General features: G+C 50.0%; 1 protein-coding gene across 3 annotated transcripts in view; it reads right to left on the minus strand.

Moving 5' to 3' along the window:
- Nucleotides 1-18,145, minus strand: part of hectd1 (HECT domain containing 1) — a 57,758-nt gene that overhangs the window by 871 nt on the left and 38,742 nt on the right. For 2 of the 3 annotated variants that reach the window (XM_078277944.1, XM_078277945.1), the window contains exons 26-43: nt 14,390-15,349; nt 12,220-12,441; nt 11,006-11,139; nt 9,686-9,842; nt 8,884-8,954; nt 8,150-8,301; nt 7,998-8,052; nt 6,851-7,082; nt 6,593-6,675; nt 5,840-5,967; nt 5,043-5,244; nt 4,536-4,673; nt 3,638-4,122; nt 3,075-3,233; nt 2,429-2,507; nt 2,150-2,243; nt 1,087-1,237; nt 418-562 (exon numbers count right to left, since the gene is read on the minus strand). In XM_078277944.1, coding sequence (XP_078134070.1) covers nt 418-562; nt 1,087-1,237; nt 2,150-2,243; nt 2,429-2,507; nt 3,075-3,233; nt 3,638-4,122; nt 4,536-4,673; nt 5,043-5,244; nt 5,840-5,967; nt 6,593-6,675; nt 6,851-7,082; nt 7,998-8,052; nt 8,150-8,301; nt 8,884-8,954; nt 9,686-9,842; nt 11,006-11,139; nt 12,220-12,441; nt 14,390-15,349 — 3,647 coding nt within the window. The remainder of the gene's footprint in view (nt 1-417; nt 563-1,086; nt 1,238-2,149; nt 2,244-2,428; nt 2,508-3,074; nt 3,234-3,637; nt 4,123-4,535; nt 4,674-5,042; nt 5,245-5,839; nt 5,968-6,592; nt 6,676-6,850; nt 7,083-7,997; nt 8,053-8,149; nt 8,302-8,883; nt 8,955-9,685; nt 9,843-11,005; nt 11,140-12,219; nt 12,442-14,389; nt 15,350-18,145) is intronic. The other variant, XM_078277946.1, reaches the window with a different exon arrangement.

Raw genomic sequence — 18,145 nt, forward strand, 5'->3', positions numbered from 1 at the left:
TACACAGACAGACAGACACAGAGAGAAAAAGACACACACACACACACACACACACACACACACACACAGACAGAGACACACACACACACAGAGAGACACACACACACACACACACACAGAGAAAAAGAAACACACACACACACACACACACACACACACACACAGACAGATACAGAGAGAAAAAGACACACACACACAGACAGAGACACACACACACAGACAGAGACACACACACACAGAGAGACACACACACACACACACACACACACACACACACACACACAGGTTAACCCTTTGAAATCATTAATTAATAGGTCTGCAACTAACGATTATTTTCATTATCGATTAATGTGCGGATTACTGTCTGGATGAATGGATGAGTCGTTTGGTTCAGAGCCAATCAGAGAGCGAGTTTACCTTCCTGACGATGGTGAGGCGGGGGTGCAGGTTGGCGAGGCCTCCGGGCGGCAGCGTGGAGCAGCCGGTGGTGAACTGAAGGAACGCTTTCCTCTCGTCAGACGACATCCCGCATAACACTCTCACGAAACGCATGAACCCGGGACTGGAGAGGAGAGACACGTGACATCACACACACGCTGAGTCATGTTACATCACACACACACGCTGACTCATGCTACATCACACACACACACACACACACACACACACACGCGCTGAGATACGTGACATCACACACACGCCAAGTCATGTTACATCACACACCCGCCGAGTCATGTTACATCACACACGCCGAGTCATGTTACATGACACACGCTGAGATACGTGACATCACACACGCTGAGTCATGTTACATCACTCACACACGCTGAGTCATGTTACATCACTCACACACGCTGAGATACGTGACATCACACACCCGCCAAGTCATGCTACATCACACACCCGCCGAGTCATGTTACATCACACACCCGCCGAGTCATGTTACATCACACACCCGCCGAGTCATGTTACATCACTCACACACGCTGAGTCATGTTACATCACTCACACACGCTGAGATACGTGACATCACACACACACTGAGATACGTGACATCACACACACGCCGTCTGTCTGTGGACGCACCTGTCTCTGGTGTAACCCAGCTTTGGTTCTGTGTAGTTGATGATGTCATCAGCAGTCCAGGACGGTGATTGGTTGCCGCAGAGGATCATCTGAACCTCCTTATGGCTGAAAGAGCTCAACTTCTCCATCGGAAACACTCGGTTAAAACCCTCTGAGGAGGAGAAGACGAGGAAACAAGGGAGGAGAGGAGGAGGACACAAGGGAGGAGAAGACGAGGAAACAAGGGAGGAGAGGAGGAGGAAACATGGGAGGAGAGGAGGAGGAAACATGGGAGGAGAGGAGGAAACATGGGAGGAGAGGAGGAAGACACAAGGGAGGAGAGGAGGAAACATGGGAGGAGAGGAGGAAACATGGGAGGAGAGGAGGAGGAGAGGAGGAAACATGGGAGGAGAGGAGGAGGAAACAAGGGAGGAGAGGACGAGGAAACAAGGGACGAGAGGAGGAGGAAACATGGGAGGAGAGAAGGAAACATGGAAACATGGGAGGAGAGAAGGAAACATGGGTGGAGAGGAGGAAGACACAAGGGAGGAGAGGAGGAAGAAACATGGGAGGAGAGAAGGAAACATGGGTGGAGAGGAGGAAGACACAAGGGAGGAGAAGACGAGGAAACAAGGGAGGAGAGGAGGAGGAAACATGGGAGGAGAGGAGGAGGAAACATGGGTGGAGAGGAGGAAGACACAAGGGAGGAGAGGAGGAAACATGGGAGGAGAGGAGGAAACATGGGAGGAGAGGAGGAGGAGGAGGAGAGGAGGAGGAAACATGGGAGGAGAGGAGGAGAGGAGGAAACATGGGAGGAGAGGAGGAGGAAACATGGGAGGAGAGGAGGAGGAAACATGGGAGGAGAATTGTCTGTTTTATTGCTGCTGTCATCAAATCACATATTTGCTGAATTTGTCATTAAAACATTTTCTGTGTGTGTGTACATGTCTGTGTGTGTGTGTGTGTGTGTACATGTGTGTGTGTGTGTGTGTGTGTGTGTGTGTACATGTCTGTGTGTGTGTGTGTGTGTGTACATGTGTGTGTGTGTGTGTGTGCATGTCTGTGTGTGTGTCTGTGTGTGTACCTCTGAAGGCCTCCATCTGTTTCTGGATGCCGGTGTGCATACAGAAGTCAAACATAAGCTCAACGTACTCCTCCGCATTCTCCATCGTCACCATCTAGGGGACACAGACAGACAGACAGACAGACAGACAGACAGACAGACAGAGTAACGTTACAACTGACACACTGTGAGAAACTGAATATCCAGACTTATCGTTTGTTCGTCCATCAACCCTTTGACTGTTTAATAAACTGTGTCCAGATGTTCAAAGGTCAAACATCTGGTGTCTGGTGTTTTTACCTCGTCGTCTCCGTTTGGTTTCAGATCCACAGCGGAGAAACCGTGAACCTTAGAGGACGGACAGAACTGGAAGTTCAACCTGAAGACAACAAAACCAGACGTTGAGCTAACTGGACACAAGAGTCTGTCCGTCCGTCTCTCTGTAGACAGAGGTTGTCTTCACGTTATCGTGGAGACCAAAAGTCTCCGATGTGTGTGACATTAAGGAGGGTTTAACAATGATTTGAATGCGCCGTTGGCCAATCAGGAATTGAGATGGAGCTGCTTTTGACAAGGTTTTCTGACGGGTTTTTTCCCGCCGTTCTTTGAAGCTTTGACATTTTTTAGGGCCCGAGCACGGTGTCTAGCACTGAAAGTGCGAGAAATTAAAGTAAAGTGATGTAAAGTGCTGTAAAGTGATGTAAAGTGATGTAAGGTGGTGTAAGGTGCTGTAAAGTGATCTAAGGTGGCGTAAGGTGGCGTAAGGTGCTGTAAAGTGATGTAAGGTGGCGTAAGGTGCTGTAAAGTGATGTAAGGTGGCGTAAGGTGCTGTAAAGTGATGTAAAGTGATCTAAGGTGGCGTAAGGTGCTGTAAAGTGATGTAAAGTGATGTAAAGTGATGTAAAGTGATCTTAGGTGGCGTAAGGTGCTGTAAAGTGTGTTTTACCCGAGGTCGTCGATGCTGAGCGGCGGCCCGGAGCCCAGCGGGTTCCTCAGCATCAGGTCTTGCAGTCTGGTGTTCTTCTCATCTTCAGATAAACTCTTACTGGACAGAATCTGCCTCCTCTTCACCGACAGATCCTTCACTTCCTTCAGGAAACTCGCCCTGCACGAAGAAAAGTCATCAGAGAAAAAGGCAAGATGGAGGGGAGAGAAATGTAACAGTAGAGTAAACACAGGACTTTTTTTATTAAGAAGCTTCATTTCAAAATATCAAGCTACAAAATTGTATTTGGCGTCTCCTATTTCTTTCAGGTAATCTCACACACACACACAGCCACAGGGACACACAAGAGAAAGACCGAAGGAGAGAGAGACAGAGGGAGAGAGAGAGAGAGAGAGACAGAGGGAGAGGGAGAGGGAGAGAGAGAGAGAGAGAGAGAGAGAGAGAGAGAGAGAGAGAGAGAGAGAGAGAGAGAGAGAGAGAGAGAGAGAGAGAGAGAGAGAGAGAGAGACAGACACAGAGACACAGAGACACAGAGAGAGAGAGCGAGCCTCAGACTGTCTCACCTGTGCGGGTTGACGAGCTGGAAGTCGTCCGCAGTAAGGATGCCGTGGTACCAGGCAGGCGGTTTGGGTTTGGGTGGATCCATGATGAACTCAGACTTGGAGTCTTCATCGAAGCTGCCCACGGAGTAGGTCTCCTGGCTCTCCTCTGTGGACGCCTCCGACTGCAGCTCCGACAGCAGCAGGAAGGGCTGCAGGTAGGGCCGGTCGCCATCGGGGCCGTGTGGCGAGCCCCGGCCCGTGTACAGCAGCTTGCTCATGTTGGACTTGATGTCGCCCATGCAGAGCAGCTTGAAGAACGGCTGCGAGACTGGCAGGTCCACTAGACGGTTGTCCTGGATGCACTTGGCCAGGAAGACGCCCAGGAAGTGGAAGAGTTTGGATATCCGATCCAGCTCCTCGCTGTCCTGGGGGAACGGCGCCGGGAACAGGCCGCAGGAGCGCTGCACGTAGAAACCGGGAGGCTTCAGGCCGCCGCCCAGGTCCACCTGGAACACACAGACACGGGACGGGGATCAGATTACTGCAGAGGAGTCACTACAGATGTTTACATACCAATACCACTATCAGAAAAGCCTCTGATAGCGCCTAAAATGCTGGTATGCAAGACATTTAACCTGACATATTTCAACTTCTATTTTTTTTTCTCTCTCTCTAGTTTATACAACCTTTCCCCCCGTAATATTCCAACGTTTTTCTAAAGTATTTGGTCTCTGCTGTGCATCTTTTCTGTGCTGTGTAGCTTTGCTGCGTCTCTGATAAACCAAATCTAGCGTTAGAAACAACATGTCAATGCTGGTCGGACTGACTGACTGCTAGTTTGGTACATTAGCTACGTTAGCGCTCCATGCTAACGGTAGTCAGAGTGTCGACACAGAGAAGCAGCGAGATGTTGTCCCACCTGTCGGGACTCGTCGTCGGGGAAGTCGTCGTCACAGAGCCAGATCCCCAGAGATGTTCTCTGAAACTCTGCAGCCACCAGAGCATAAAACTCCAGAGTCGGACCGAGACCTGTTCCCTCTTCACCCTGGAACTCCACCTGCACACACACACACACACACACACACACACACACACACAGAGAGAGAGACACACACACAGACAAAGAGAGAGACACACACACAGACAAAGAGAGAGACACACACACACAGACACACACACACACACACACACAGACAAAGAGAGAGACACACACACAGACAAAGAGAGAGACACACACACACACACACAGACAGACACATTAAACACACAATCCTTGATTTTTATATACAAGAGTTTTCTCAAATGTTTTGTGAAACAAAAACGGAGCGTCCAGAACTTCAGAAAGGCAACAACAAGACAAATAAAGTTCCATGAATCAGAAAAATCAAACACTTCTCAAGCGACGCGTTCTGCGTCGGCGTCTCACCTCCAGCACCGACTTCCTGTCAGCGTGCAGCTGCATGACGGACTCGGCCCACTCCATCATGGCTTCTCCTCGGGGGACTTTGACTCGCTCGTGTTTGAGCCGACCCACCCTGAACTCTCCGGGGTCGTCCCGCCGCACCGTGGTGGGCGGCCGGGAGCGCTCCATGGTCGCCTCCCGCCGGTTCTGGAGCCACACGATCGCCCTGCACACACGCCGGGGGTCAGAGAGAGGGTCAGTTTAACAGACACATGCTGTGTGTTTGTCTGTGTGCGTGTGTGTGTGTGTGTGTATATGTCTGTGTCTCTGTGCGTGCGTGTGTCTCTCTCTGTCTGTGCGTGCGAGTGTGTCTCTGTCTGTCCGTGCGTGTCTCCATCTGTCCGTCCGTCGGTCAGTCAGTGCGTGCCTCCATCCGTGCGTGCGTGCATGTCTCCGTCCGTCCGTCTCCGTCCGTCCGTGCGTGCGTGCATGCCTCCGTCCGTGCGTGTCTCCGTCCGTCCGTGTCTCCGTCCATCCATCCGTCCGTGTCTCCATCCGCCCTGTCCCGCGTTCCATCCGCCCGTCCGTGTCTCCATCCGTCCCGTCGCGTGTCTCCATCCGTCTGCGTGCGTCCGTCTGGCCTGCGCGTCCCGTCTGCGCGTGTCTCCATCCGTCCGTCGCGTGTCTGCGCGTCGCGTGCCCTGCTCGCGGCGCGCTCGTCCGTCGTGCGTCTCATCCGTCCGTGTGTGTGTCTCTGTGTGTGTCTGTCTGTCTGTCTGTCTGTGTGTGTGTGTGTGTGTGTGTGTGTGTGTGTGTCTCACCTGGACGCTCCAAACGCTGTGCAGGTGAAGTAGAGCTGCCTGGTCTCGAAGGGGATGAGGAAAGGACACTTGGAGGTGAGCTGTTCACACCACTCGGGCAGAGCTCCACTGGCCAGAGCCAGAGGCTCCTAGGAAACAGGAAACAGGAAACACTCAGTTTAACCCTTTGAACTCTGCAGTAGAAAAGGTTGGCCAGTGCCAGTGATGTCATTTTTTGGAGTATGTTCAAACGCTTTGTATCCCTAAAAATCAGTACAACTGAAGCTAAATAAACAGACAAAGCATGTTGATCCAAAAGATGTTTAAATGTAGAAACATCAACTATCAACACTCCAGAAGTTATTTAAACTCTATATATACTTTGAGATATACTCATTTTTAAGAGCAGAGGGTGCTTTCATTTGCAATAGAAAACGGTGTCACTCGGTTTTGCACAGGACGTCCCGTAACGTGATAGCATCATCACAGGCGTACAACGTGACGACGCGAAAGACAGAAGCCCCAGCTCTCTGCTGCAAGAGGAATGAACGCTCTAGCTAAAAACGTGACAGAAACTTGAGAAATAGGCAGGCCATATTTAATGGGAACCTGAGTTGATATGAGGGGCCTAATGTTTGACATGTGCTCTAGCTGTTCTGGTTTTAATTGAAGATCGATTTAGGAAGGATCTAAGGGTCAACATCCTGAAGAACTGAAACAAGTCGCTGATTAAAAATCTGCTGTCTTTGGACAGGAAGTGTTTTCTGAACTGACCTCGATCTGCTGCAGGATCTTTGTTGTGATCTTCTTACTGGTGAACTCCTCTGGAGACGCGTTGAACTGCAGCTCGTCAAAATCTGCACAAAAACAAACATATAGAATAAAATAGATATAGATATATCAGAAAGTATAGATCAGATTATTGTCTCTGTCTGTCTGTCTGTGTGTGTGTGTGTGTGTCTGTATATATATATATGTATGTGTCTGTGTGTGTGTGTGTGTGTGTGTGTGTGTGTGTGTGTGTGTTCCTACCCTCCTGCAGAGTGCGTGCGTTGGAGGCTCCGTCTCCTCCGATGATGTAGAGGATGCGCAGCAGCTGCAGGACATCCTCGACCCCGCAGGCGTTCTGGCTGCAGCCCGCCTTCGCCTGCGCCATCTCCCGCGCCACGCACAGGATCTCACTGCTCTGATTGACCGAGAGCGAGCTCGGGCTCTGGCCGCCAGAACGACCCCCCGATATACTGAGACTGTGTTCACATAAATCCTGGAGGAGGGAGAGGAAGCAAAAAGATTGAGTTGAGTTTTATTCTGTTTTTTTTTTCAGAAACTCAAAAATAAATCTGATGCAATTTTGAGTTTTTGAGTCATTTTGTGTCTCTTTGTGATTGTTTTGTCTTCAGTAACACAACCAGGGCCCTATTTTAACGATGTAAGAGCACAGCGTGAAGCCCCTGGTGCAGGTGTGTTTAGGGCGTGTCCAAATCCACTTTTGCTAGTTTGACGGCAGTAAAAAGGGTCCGTGTGCCGGGGTCATGGTTCTAAAGGGTTGTTCTTAGTGTCTTCATTAATCAGAGGTGTGTTTTGGGCGTAACATGCAATCAACCAATCAGAGATCATCTCCCATTCCCTTTAAAAGCCAGGCGCGTTTGGACCTTGGAGCATTGCTGTTATGATGGAGGATTTGCACCGTAATATTTGTATTTGTAATCTTCTGCATGTGTGTGTGCTGCTGTGCGTCCCTGTGTGTGTAACAAGCATAGTGTGCACGTGCTGTGCACGAGTCTAGGAGCATTTTACTAATGCTCTGTTAAAATAACAATGAAATGCTGCGTTATTGACGATGGTGCGATCACTTCCCGCTGCCTCAAGATAGCAATACTCCCAGAATGCACCTGAACACACCTCCCTGTAAGACCAGCACGCCCAGAATGCACCTGAACACACCTCCCTGTAAGACCAGCATGGGCCACAGATGGGAGCAGGTGCATTTGCTATTTAAACGACATGGGCGCTGGACGGGAAACTGATAACTGGGTCGGTCTTAAACTAGCAAAGCTGCGCGGGGTGAAAGATAGGGTCCTATGACAACAAGCTGTTTCTTCATTGACATCATTGCCATGACTTGATATTTTCTGCAGGTTTTATCAAAACAGTGATGCCTGTTCAAAGTGTGACTCACCATCTTTCCGCTCTCCTTCTCTTTGTCAGAGTCCTTCAGCTCTCTGTACATTATCCTGTAGGAAGCAAGAAACACAACATCTCTGTGACACATCTGTGTAACTCAACGATCAAACACGTCCCATGCGATCCCGACTCTGTCCCAACTCTTACGTGTACGTGGGCTCCCAGATGCGTCGCAGTTTGTCCGTCTTCACGGCTCCATTGCAGGAGAGCTGCAGCAGCCGCTGGACGTAGTAAAAGATGGTGGACTTGTAGTTGGATAGAGGAAGCTCCACCTCCCGGCTCGTACCCAGCCCCGCCACCTGAACACACAGACACACACCAGCAACTCTTAACCCTCCTGTTGTCTTCCCCCGCTGACCATGCACTTGTTGTCCTCTCGGGTCAAAAGAGAAAATTAACACTTTTTTTCCGGTGTTTGACACTTTTTTCAACAATTTTGTCGCTTTTGACACACACACACACACACAGAGAGAGAGAGAGAGCGAGACACACACACACAGGCACAGACAGCGAGACACACACACAGGCACAGACAGAGGCAGAGAGACACACACACACACAGAGACAGAGACACACACACACACAGAGAGACACACACACACACACACAGAGAGAGAGACACACACACACACAGAGCGAGACACACACACACACACACACAGAGAGAGACACACACACACAGAGAGAGACACACACACAGAGAGAGACACAGACACACACACACACAGAGACACACACACACACACACAGAGAGACACACACACACACAGAGAGAGACACACACACAGAGACACACACACACACACACACACAGAGAGAGAGACACACACACACACACAGAGAGAGAGACACACACACACACACTATGTTGGTTGTCTTACCTTCAGAGTGAGAGAGAGGTGAGGAGACGGAGCACACTCCACTTCCTCCTGAACCTCTGAACGAGGAGTTCCTGACAGAAGAAAGAAAAACTTCAGTTCAAAAGCTGATTCATAGCGGAACAATTACTGAACAAAAACTGTATCCATGAACAATATCTATTAATAGAAAAAACACACAATAAAAGAGAGTAATCAGTGTCCTCCTGTAGTCATGGAGACGTCATGGGTAATGTAGTCCCCAGCTAACCAAACACAGGACTTTACTCGGGAGACCTCTGTGTCCCGTGTGAAACCAAGTCAACATTGACTTATTTTAACCTTTATACGTCAGTTAGTTTACTTACATAACATTACCTGTGTGTGTGTGTGGGTGGTCTGGTGTGTGCGCGCGCGTGTACTGTGTCTGTGTGTCTGTAGATGTGTGTGTGTGTTTGTGTGTTTGTGTGCATGTCTGCATGTGTGTCTGTGTGCATGTCTGCGTGTGTGTTTGTGTGTCTGTGTGCATGTCTGCGTGCGTGTGTGTGTGTGAGTGTGTGTGTGTGTGTGTGTGTGTGTGTGTCTGTCCGTGCGTCTGTCTGTGCGTGTGAGTGTGTCTGTCTGTGCGTGTGAGTGTGTCTGTCCGTGCGTGTGTGTGAGTGTCTGTGTGAGTGTGCATGTCTGTGTGTGTGTGTGTGTCTGTGTGCATGTCTGTCTGTGTGTGTATCTGTGTGTGTGTGTGTGTGTATCTGTGTGTGTCTGTGTGTGTGTCTGTGTGTGTGTGTGTGTGTGTGTCAGTGTGTGTCTGTGTGTGTCAGTGTTGTACCTGGCTGGGGTATCTCGAGGTCGGTAGTCTGCTGGACGTTGGTTCTTCCAGGACGCGGGTCGAAAGCGGGGACCAGAGCAGAGAACTGTCTCTTCAGGACGAAGTCGTCGTCCCACGTCCTCCTGCGACCTCCTTTGGTCTCGTACTCCTCCTCCTCCTGCGGGGAAAAAAAAGCCGGCACACACTCATCATCACACCGTTTGCCATCACTTCCTGTTATCAGCCTCCTGCTGCCAGGTGAGTGATGATCTGCAGGTATTACTTCACGACCGGACCAATCTGTGGATTCTTGTTATCGTTTACCGCGGTACTGCACACTGTACTGTGTGTGTGTCTGCGTATATGTGTGTGTCTGCGTGTACGTCTGTGTGTGCGTGTGTATGCCTGTGTGTATGTGCATGTACTCTGTGCGTGTGTGTCTGTGTATATGTCTATGTGCGTGTGTGTGTACGTCTGTGTGTGCGCATGTCTGTGTGCGTGCATGCGTGTGTGCCTGTATGTATGTGCATGTACTCTGTGTGTGTGCGTGTCTGTGTATGTGTGTGTCTGCGTGTACGTCTGTGTGTGCGTGTATGCGCATGTACTCTGTGTGTGTGTCTGCGTATATGTGTGTGTCTGCGTGTACGTCTGTGTGTCTGTGCGTGCATGCATGTGTGCGTGTATGCCTGTGTGTATGTACTCTGTGCGTGTCTGTGTATATGTGTGTGTGTACGTCTGTGTGTGCGTGCGTGCGTGTGTGTATGTGCATGTACTCTGTGTGTGTGTCTGCGTATATGTGTGTGTGTCTGTGCGTGCATGCATGCGTGCGTGTGTGTGTGTATGCCTGTGTGTATGTACTCTGTGCGTGTGTGTGTGTCTGCGTATATGTGTGTGTCTGCGTGTACGTCTGTGTGTCTGTGCGTGCATGCGTGCGTGTGTGTGTGTGTATGCCTGTGTGTATGTACTCTGTGCGTGTGTGCGTGTCTGTGTATATGTGTGTGTCTGCGTGTACGTCTGTGTGTCTGTGCGTGCATGCGTGCGTGTGTGTGTGTGTATGCCTGTGTGTATGTACTCTGTGCGTGTGTGCGTGTCTGTGTATATGTGTGTGCGCGTGTACGTCTGTGTGTGTGCGTGTGATGACAGGATGTACTGCAGAGTTAAAATTTGTGGAAATTAGGGAACTACTACTGCTTGGGGTAAAACATTCTGAGTTTTGTGTCATTTTTTTCATTATTTTAACTTTCTGCTGTAAATGTTGCATCCACAGATCCCACGTGGCCCTGACACACACACACACACACACACACACACACACACACACGAGAAAGAAAGGTTTCTTACCAGGACCTCCTCGTACTCTTGGTCCTCCTGATTGTCGTCTTCGTTCTCATCGTCGTCGTCGTCCGGCTCCGGGAGGTCCTCCTCGTCTTCCAGCTCGGCCAATAGCGTGTTGGCACGACAGCTGTCCAGGAAGTCTGCAAGATTATCAAAGATCAAAAGATTATTGTAAAAACATTCGTTGTGTTCCCTATTACAGAAATAGTTTCCTGTGTAGTGTGTTCGCCGTTTTGTAGCGGTGTTCGACTTTTCAGCGGTTAATTTCATTCACTATATAGTCCACTATAAAACACCCACAATGCACAGCTAGTTTTGAGTGTACATACGATGTAGACTACATTTTACCCCCGTATCCCACAATGCAACGCGCTCATGTTTTCCCATCAGAGGAGAAGAAGCAGAAGGACCCACAGAAACTGAAAAGGACTTTGGTTTATAAACAGTGGAAATGTAACACCTGTCTCTCTCTCTCTCCCTCTGTCTGTCTCTCTCTCCCTCCCTCTGTCTGTCTGTCTCTCTCTCTCTCCCTCCCTCTGTCTCTCTCTCCCTCCCTCCCTCTGTCTGTCTCTCTCTCCCTCTGTCTCTCCTCCCTCTGTCTCTCCCTCCCTCTGTCTCTCCCTCCCTCTGTCTCTCCCTCCCCTCTGTCTCTCCCTCCCTCTGTCTGTCTGTCTCTCTCTCTCTCCCTCCCTCTGTCTGTCTGTCTCTCTCTCCCTCCCTCCCTCTGTCTGTCTCTCTCTCTCTCCCTCCCTCCGTCTGTCTCTGTCTGTCTCTCCCTCTCTCTCTCTGGGTTGCTTCTTGCTTGTACAATTTGCAGCACAAGTCCTGAGAATGTCTTTTATATCCAAACTAAACTGGTATTGTAACTGAAATGTATCTAACTTGATATCAAATCAAAAATGTAATCAAATCAGGACTCTGAATCAGAATCACTGGCGATACCCAGCTCTCCTTCACTCGTATATTCACCTGCAGCGAAGCATAACGAGGACAGAAACTACAGCATTAATACGTTAGTAAATAATTAGTTGATGCAGAGGCGTGCGTCTGTGTTCGTGTGTGTGTTCGTGTGTGTGTCTGTGCGTGTACTGTGTGTGTGTATGTATGTGCGTGTCTGTGCATGTACTGTGTGTGTGTGTGTGTATGTGCGTATGTGTGTGTGCGTAGATATGTATGTATATGTGTGCGCGCATGTCTGTGTGTGTGTGTGTGTAACCAACCATAGAGCGAGAACTCGGCCTCCTGGCCCGTGTCGCTCTCGCTGGACGTGGACGTCAGGCTGGTGGTCAGGGTGTTGCTGAGCAACTGGCCCACCGACAGACCCGTGGTTGCTGTGGCTACGTTATTGCTGCTGGTTACTATGGAGGTTGACATGGTAACGGTGGAGTTGGTGCCAGTGGTGGTGAGGTTAGGAAAGCTCTGAGCGCCCATGAGAGGAGAAGCTGCAAACAAACAAACAAACAGACAAACAGACAGACAAACGAAGGCGGTTAGTTTGTCAGAAACCAAAGAGCCAAAGCAGCGAAGCTCCAGGAAACAGCTGCTGATTGGCTGGAGGGTGCTCATGCTGTTCGCCCAGCTGCAAAGATTAATGGATTAGTCGTCAAATCAATCGCCAACTATTTTCATAATGGATTAATTCTTAAATCTTCGTTCCCAGGATCTCTTCCTTCTGTCTGTTCCAAAGGTTAGAACTGAGCTGGGGAAGAAGGCCTTTACGTTTGCTGCTCCCTCTACATCCCTCCAGAAAAACATGATTATGCGATCTCATTTTCGCGGCATAAATTGCAGATTTCCGTGCAACATATGCAGGACTTGCATGATGTCATAATCCCCGCATTTTCGTTGCTAAAAAGTCCCAAATATCTTATCAGAAAGATGAAAAATGTTGTGTTTACTTCACACAAGAGCAGCCGTTTTCCCCTGCTGCCATGAGAACGTTATGAAGTGACGTCATTACGCCACGTGACCATCATCTAAAAAGCTGTAAACCCCGCGATGAAACCACGATGAAACCAGTTTTTGCAAGTTCCCCCAATTTCATCGCAGAAATATCCCGCATATTCCATCACATCGCAGAAAACCTGACGCATAATTAAGGATTTTTGCCCAAAACAATGAAAAAAACTCAGCATTGTTCTGGAAGGACTGGACATGGAAGAAGTTCCAGAAATCCATGAAACTTAATGAGCTGCTCTCATTGGTCGCTTTTAAGAGGATGTTGACTGACTTGGAGGCAGAACATCTGGCTGCAGATGTGTTTAGGATGGTGGTTGACTTTAAAGGGGGTGTGTGTGTGTGTGTGTTGCTGCCCGTCTTGGCCAGGACACAGATCTTTGATCTCAATGAGTTTCTTCACAGTAAACTGAATCCTTTTTCATCCTTCCTTCCGTCTGCATGTTTCCTTCCTTCCCTTTTAAACACCCTTCCTTTTTTATTCTGCCTTTACCTTCCTTCCATTCTTTTCTCCTTCCCTTTTCTCTCATCCTTCTTTCCTTCCCCCCCCCTCCCTCATCTTTTCTTCCCTACCTTCTTTCCCTACTTACTCTCTCTCTTCTTTCCTTCCCCCCTTACATACTTAAAAACTGACAAACCACAGCTGCAGAGATTAATGGATTAGTTGTCAACTGTTACATTAACCGGCAACTATTTTGATAACTGATATTCCCCTCTCTCGATCTCTCTACCTTCCTCCCTCTCTCTCTCCCTCCTCTCCCTCTCTACCTTCCTCTCTCCCTCCTTTCTACCTTCCTCCCTCTCTCCCTCCCTCCCTCCCTCCTCTCTACCTTCTTCCCTCTCTCCCTCCTCTCTACCTTCCTCCCTCTCTCTCTTCCTGCCTCCTCTCTACCTTCCTCCCCCTCTCCCTCCTCTCTACCTCCCTCCCTCCCTCCTCTCTACCTTCCTCCCTCTCCCTCCTCTCTACCTTCCTCTCTCCCTCCTTTCTACCTTCCTCCCTCTCTCCCTCCCTCCCTCCCTCCTCTCTACCTTCCTCCCTCTCTCCCTCCTCTCTACCTTCCTCCCTCCCTCCCTCCTCTCTACCTTCCTCCCTCCCTCCCTCCTCTCTACCTTCCTCCCTCCCTCTCTCCTCTCTACCTTCCTCCCTCCCTCTCTCTCTCCCACCCTCTCAATGGAGCCGGTTACCTCCAGGATCTGTGCTAAGCTAGGCTAACGGTGGGGGCGTCAGACAGAGTAACAACACGTACGGAGATGAGAAGGGTATGTCTGGACTTATCTAACTCTGGGGGATACGGAGAATAAGACAAAGTCCCGATAAGTCGGCGTGTTCCTTTAAGCACTTTGGATACCTGCTGGTTGGTGTAAAGCGCTACATAAATAAAAGTTGATTGATAAAGTGATATTTCAGTTTGTTAGTAATATGACAGTACTCACTGGCGGTGCTCATGACGTTCCTGCCCAGCGTGTTGGTGTTGTTGTCGCTGCTGCTGCGGCTCAGGTTCATGTTGTTTGTGGCGTTGGTGCGCGACATGTTGGGCGCACGGCGGACAAAGGACTCCATGAGGCTGGCCTCCCGCGACGACAGGTTGGGCACGCTGGCGCTGGAGCTCATGGGCGCGCCAGCGGCCAGCAGCGAGCTGACGGACAGCCGGGCGTTCGCCGCCGAGCACAGCGGCCTCTGGGAGGGCGCGTCCTTGCTGGACGACTCCGACACCGAGCTGACGTCGGGGGAGCTCACGCTCACCAGCCCCATCGAGATCGCCGTGGCCGGGTCCGTGGACGAGTCCTTGTTTCTGGCGTCTTCGCCAGGCACGGGCGTGTCAGCGGTGAGCGTGCCAGAGCTGGACACCGAGCCGGACCCGCCCTCCGCGGACGACAGCACGACGATCGGCTCGGAGCCCACGCCGATGCCCGCCATGCCGGCTACTGAGTCGAGCAGCAGCCCCTCGGCCCGCCTCTCCAGACGCAGGCCGCTGCCGGCGCCAGACAGCCCCACGGAGGAGGCGAGGCTGATGTCAGAGGACGAAGCCACGCTGCAGACGGAGCTGCTGCTGCCCTTCCGACTGGAGGAGCCAGCGCCACCAAGCGCCACAGCCCCGCCCTTGTCGGGACAGTTATTTTTCACCAGGCTGCTCCACGACTGCTGCTGCGAGGACGACGAGGTGGACGAGGATGAGGAGGAGGTCGTGGTGGTGGTGGTGCCGCTGGCCACCGCGGAGGGTCCCACCGTGGAGGAGGCGGGGCCTGAAACAGTGGATGAGACAGGTTTGGGTGACGGCGCTGTGGCAGCCGACTCAGGGTCGTACCCTGGAGCAAGCTTGAGGTCAAACTTCCCTTCAGCGCCCATACGGTAAGAGTTAGAGCCGCCAGAGTCCCAGGTTACATCAATCCAGCCTGGATGGACAGAGAGATAGGAGGGAGACGGACGGATGGATGTCAGAGACCCGGCAGAGAGAGAGAGAAAGAGAGAGACAGGTAGAGAGAGAGACAGACAGCAGAGAAGCAGCTTACAGTCAGAGCAGCTCCACACTGGACCACATCACTGCACGATATGGCGTTTGACAATGCTCATGCTTATTCTTAGATTCCGACTGATATCGGCAGGACGATATTAGGCGTTTTCCAATCTTTCGGTATCGGCATTTATTCATTTTATTCTGCTGTAATGCTCTTTGCGCTTTATTTTTTATTTATATCTTTATTTATTCTTTATTTTTAACTTAATACATACTGTGTAAATATATTTATACTTATATTGTTTGTACCTATACTTATATTGTTTAATATTCAATCTAAAGAATGTGTGACGTGCACCAACACCACCAAAACAATTTCCTTGTGTTAAAAAACGTACTTGGCAATAAAACCCTTTCTGATTGTGATATAATGGCCGATAAATGTGTGAAGCTGTGCGTGCCTGTTGCTTGCAGCTTCACAGTCGACACAGCTCTTCCTGTGGTCCTCTGCAACACAGCGGCCGAGTGTGAAGTCCATCAGATGACCGGTTGGACAGACAGACTCCGTACACTTTAGTGCCATCTTTTAGTCTTGGTCTGAGATTGTATTTGCTGTGTTTTTGTGTGATGTAATAAAACATTATTGGAAAGCGTTGGATTTTGTTACTGTAATTATTGACTTCATTAACTGAAGCCAAGTAATAAACCAACACGGTCTGAATTTGTCCGTAGCGCCAAGAACTGACAAGTCGGCAAATATTGATGTTCATAACCTTAAAAAGCACAATTAAAAAACACAATATTACTGACAAAATGAATTGAGGAGTTAATGATTTCTGTCCCTATTAAAGGGAAGAAGGATCCTGTGTGTTAAAAGGTGGGAGAGAGAGGGAGGGAGAAAGTGAGGGAGAGAGAGAGGAAGGTAGAGAGGAGGGAGAAAAAGATAGAGAGGGAGAGAGGAGGAGGGAGGGAGAGACAGAGGGAGGAAGGTAGAGAGGAGGAAGGGAGGGAAAGACAGAGGAGGGAGAAAGAGAGAGGAAGGTAGAGAGGAGGTAGAGAGGGAAAGAGGAAGGTAGAGAGAGGAAGGGAGGGAGAGACAGAGGAGGGAAGGTAGAGAGGAGGGAGGGAGGTAGAGAGGGAAAAAGAGGAAGATAGAGAGGAGGGAGGGAGGAAGGGAGGGAGAGACAGAGGAGGGAGGGAGAGAGGACGGTAGAGAGAGGAGGGAGAGACGGAGGAGGGAGAAAGAGAGAGAGAGGAAGGTAGAGAGGAAGAAGGGAGGGAGAGACGGAGGAGGGAGAAAGAGAGAGAGAGGAAGGTAGAGAGGAGGGAGGGAGGGAGAGACGAAAGAGGGAGAGAGGAAGGTAGAGAGGAGGGAGGGAGAGACAGAGGAGGGAGGGAGAGAGGACGGTAGAGAGGAGGGAGGGAGGGAGAGAGAGGAGGGAAGGTAGAGAGGAGGGAGGGAGGTAGAGAGGGAAAAAGAGGAAGGTAGAGAGGAGGGAGGGAGGAAGGGAAGGAGAGACAGAGGAGGGAGGGAGAGAGAGAGACAGAGGAGGGAGAAAGAGGAAGGTAGAGAGGAAGAAGGGAGGGAGAGACGGAGGAGGGAGAAAGAGAGAGAGAGGAAGGTAGAGAGGAGGGAGGGAGAGACGGAGGAGGGAGAAAGAGAGAGAGAGGAAGGTAGAGAGGAGGGAGGGAGAGACGGAGGAGGGAGGGAGAGAGAGAGACAGAGGAGGGAGAAAGAGGAAGGTAGAGAGGAAGAAGGGAGGGAGAGACGGAGGAGGGAGAAAGAGAGAGGGAGGAAGAGAGGAGGGAGGGAGGAAGGGAGAGACAGAGGAGGGAGAAAGAGAGAGGAAGGTAGAGAGGAGGGAGGGAGAGACGGAGGAGGGAGAAAGAGAGAGGGAGGAAGAGAGGAGGGAGGGAGGTAAACCTTTAATATAAGCCAATTTAAACTATTACTGTACGTAGATTATATTATTGTGGTATTGGGCGAGTTCTTGGGTCGGATCAACGGTCTGTCAACATGTTTTTATAAACTTTTTGGTCCAGGTGGAGCGATGAAGGAGAGAAAAATATGAACACAGTCACAGAAAATGACAATTAAAGCAAAAGTAGAAAAATATTTTTTGGGCAAAAGCGTCAAAAGCCACAAAGAAAGAAATCAACAATAACCCTGGTGCATGATTTCCTTAAAATGCTAAATCGACTCCGTCTCTCTCCGCTCGCTGACAGAACATCAGATCTGAGTAAAAACAGAAACACCGAGAGGAGCGAGAGGCAGAGAGGAAGAGGAAGAGGAAGAGGAAGGAGGGACGAAGAGGAAGCTGTTATTTCCTACGTGAGCAGATTCCCAGGAGACCTGTTGGGAGCGTTTTGATAAAAAAGGGATCAGGCGTTTTTAGATCAGGTCACTGAGTCGGTAACAGCGCTGGAAGAAGTATTCACATCCTTTACTGCAGTAAAAGTATTAATACCACACTGTGAAAAATACTCTGTTACAAGTAAGAGTCCTGCTGTGAAAATGTTCCTTCAGTCAAAGTGAGTAAGAATCACCAGGAGAATGTAGTTAAAGTATTAAAAGTAAAGAAGAATCCTCATGTTTTAGAAAGAGGAAAGGAGCCAAACAGTCAATCATATATATCTCTTCCCCCCCTTTCTGTCTCTTACCTCCCTCTCCGTCTCTCCCTCTCTCTGTCTGTCTCTTACCTCCCTCTCCGTCTCTCCCTCTCTGTCTCTGTAT

This window comes from Sander vitreus, chromosome 20, assembly GCF_031162955.1.
Source record: "Sander vitreus isolate 19-12246 chromosome 20, sanVit1, whole genome shotgun sequence".
Lineage (NCBI taxonomy): Eukaryota > Metazoa > Chordata > Actinopteri > Perciformes > Percidae > Sander > Sander vitreus.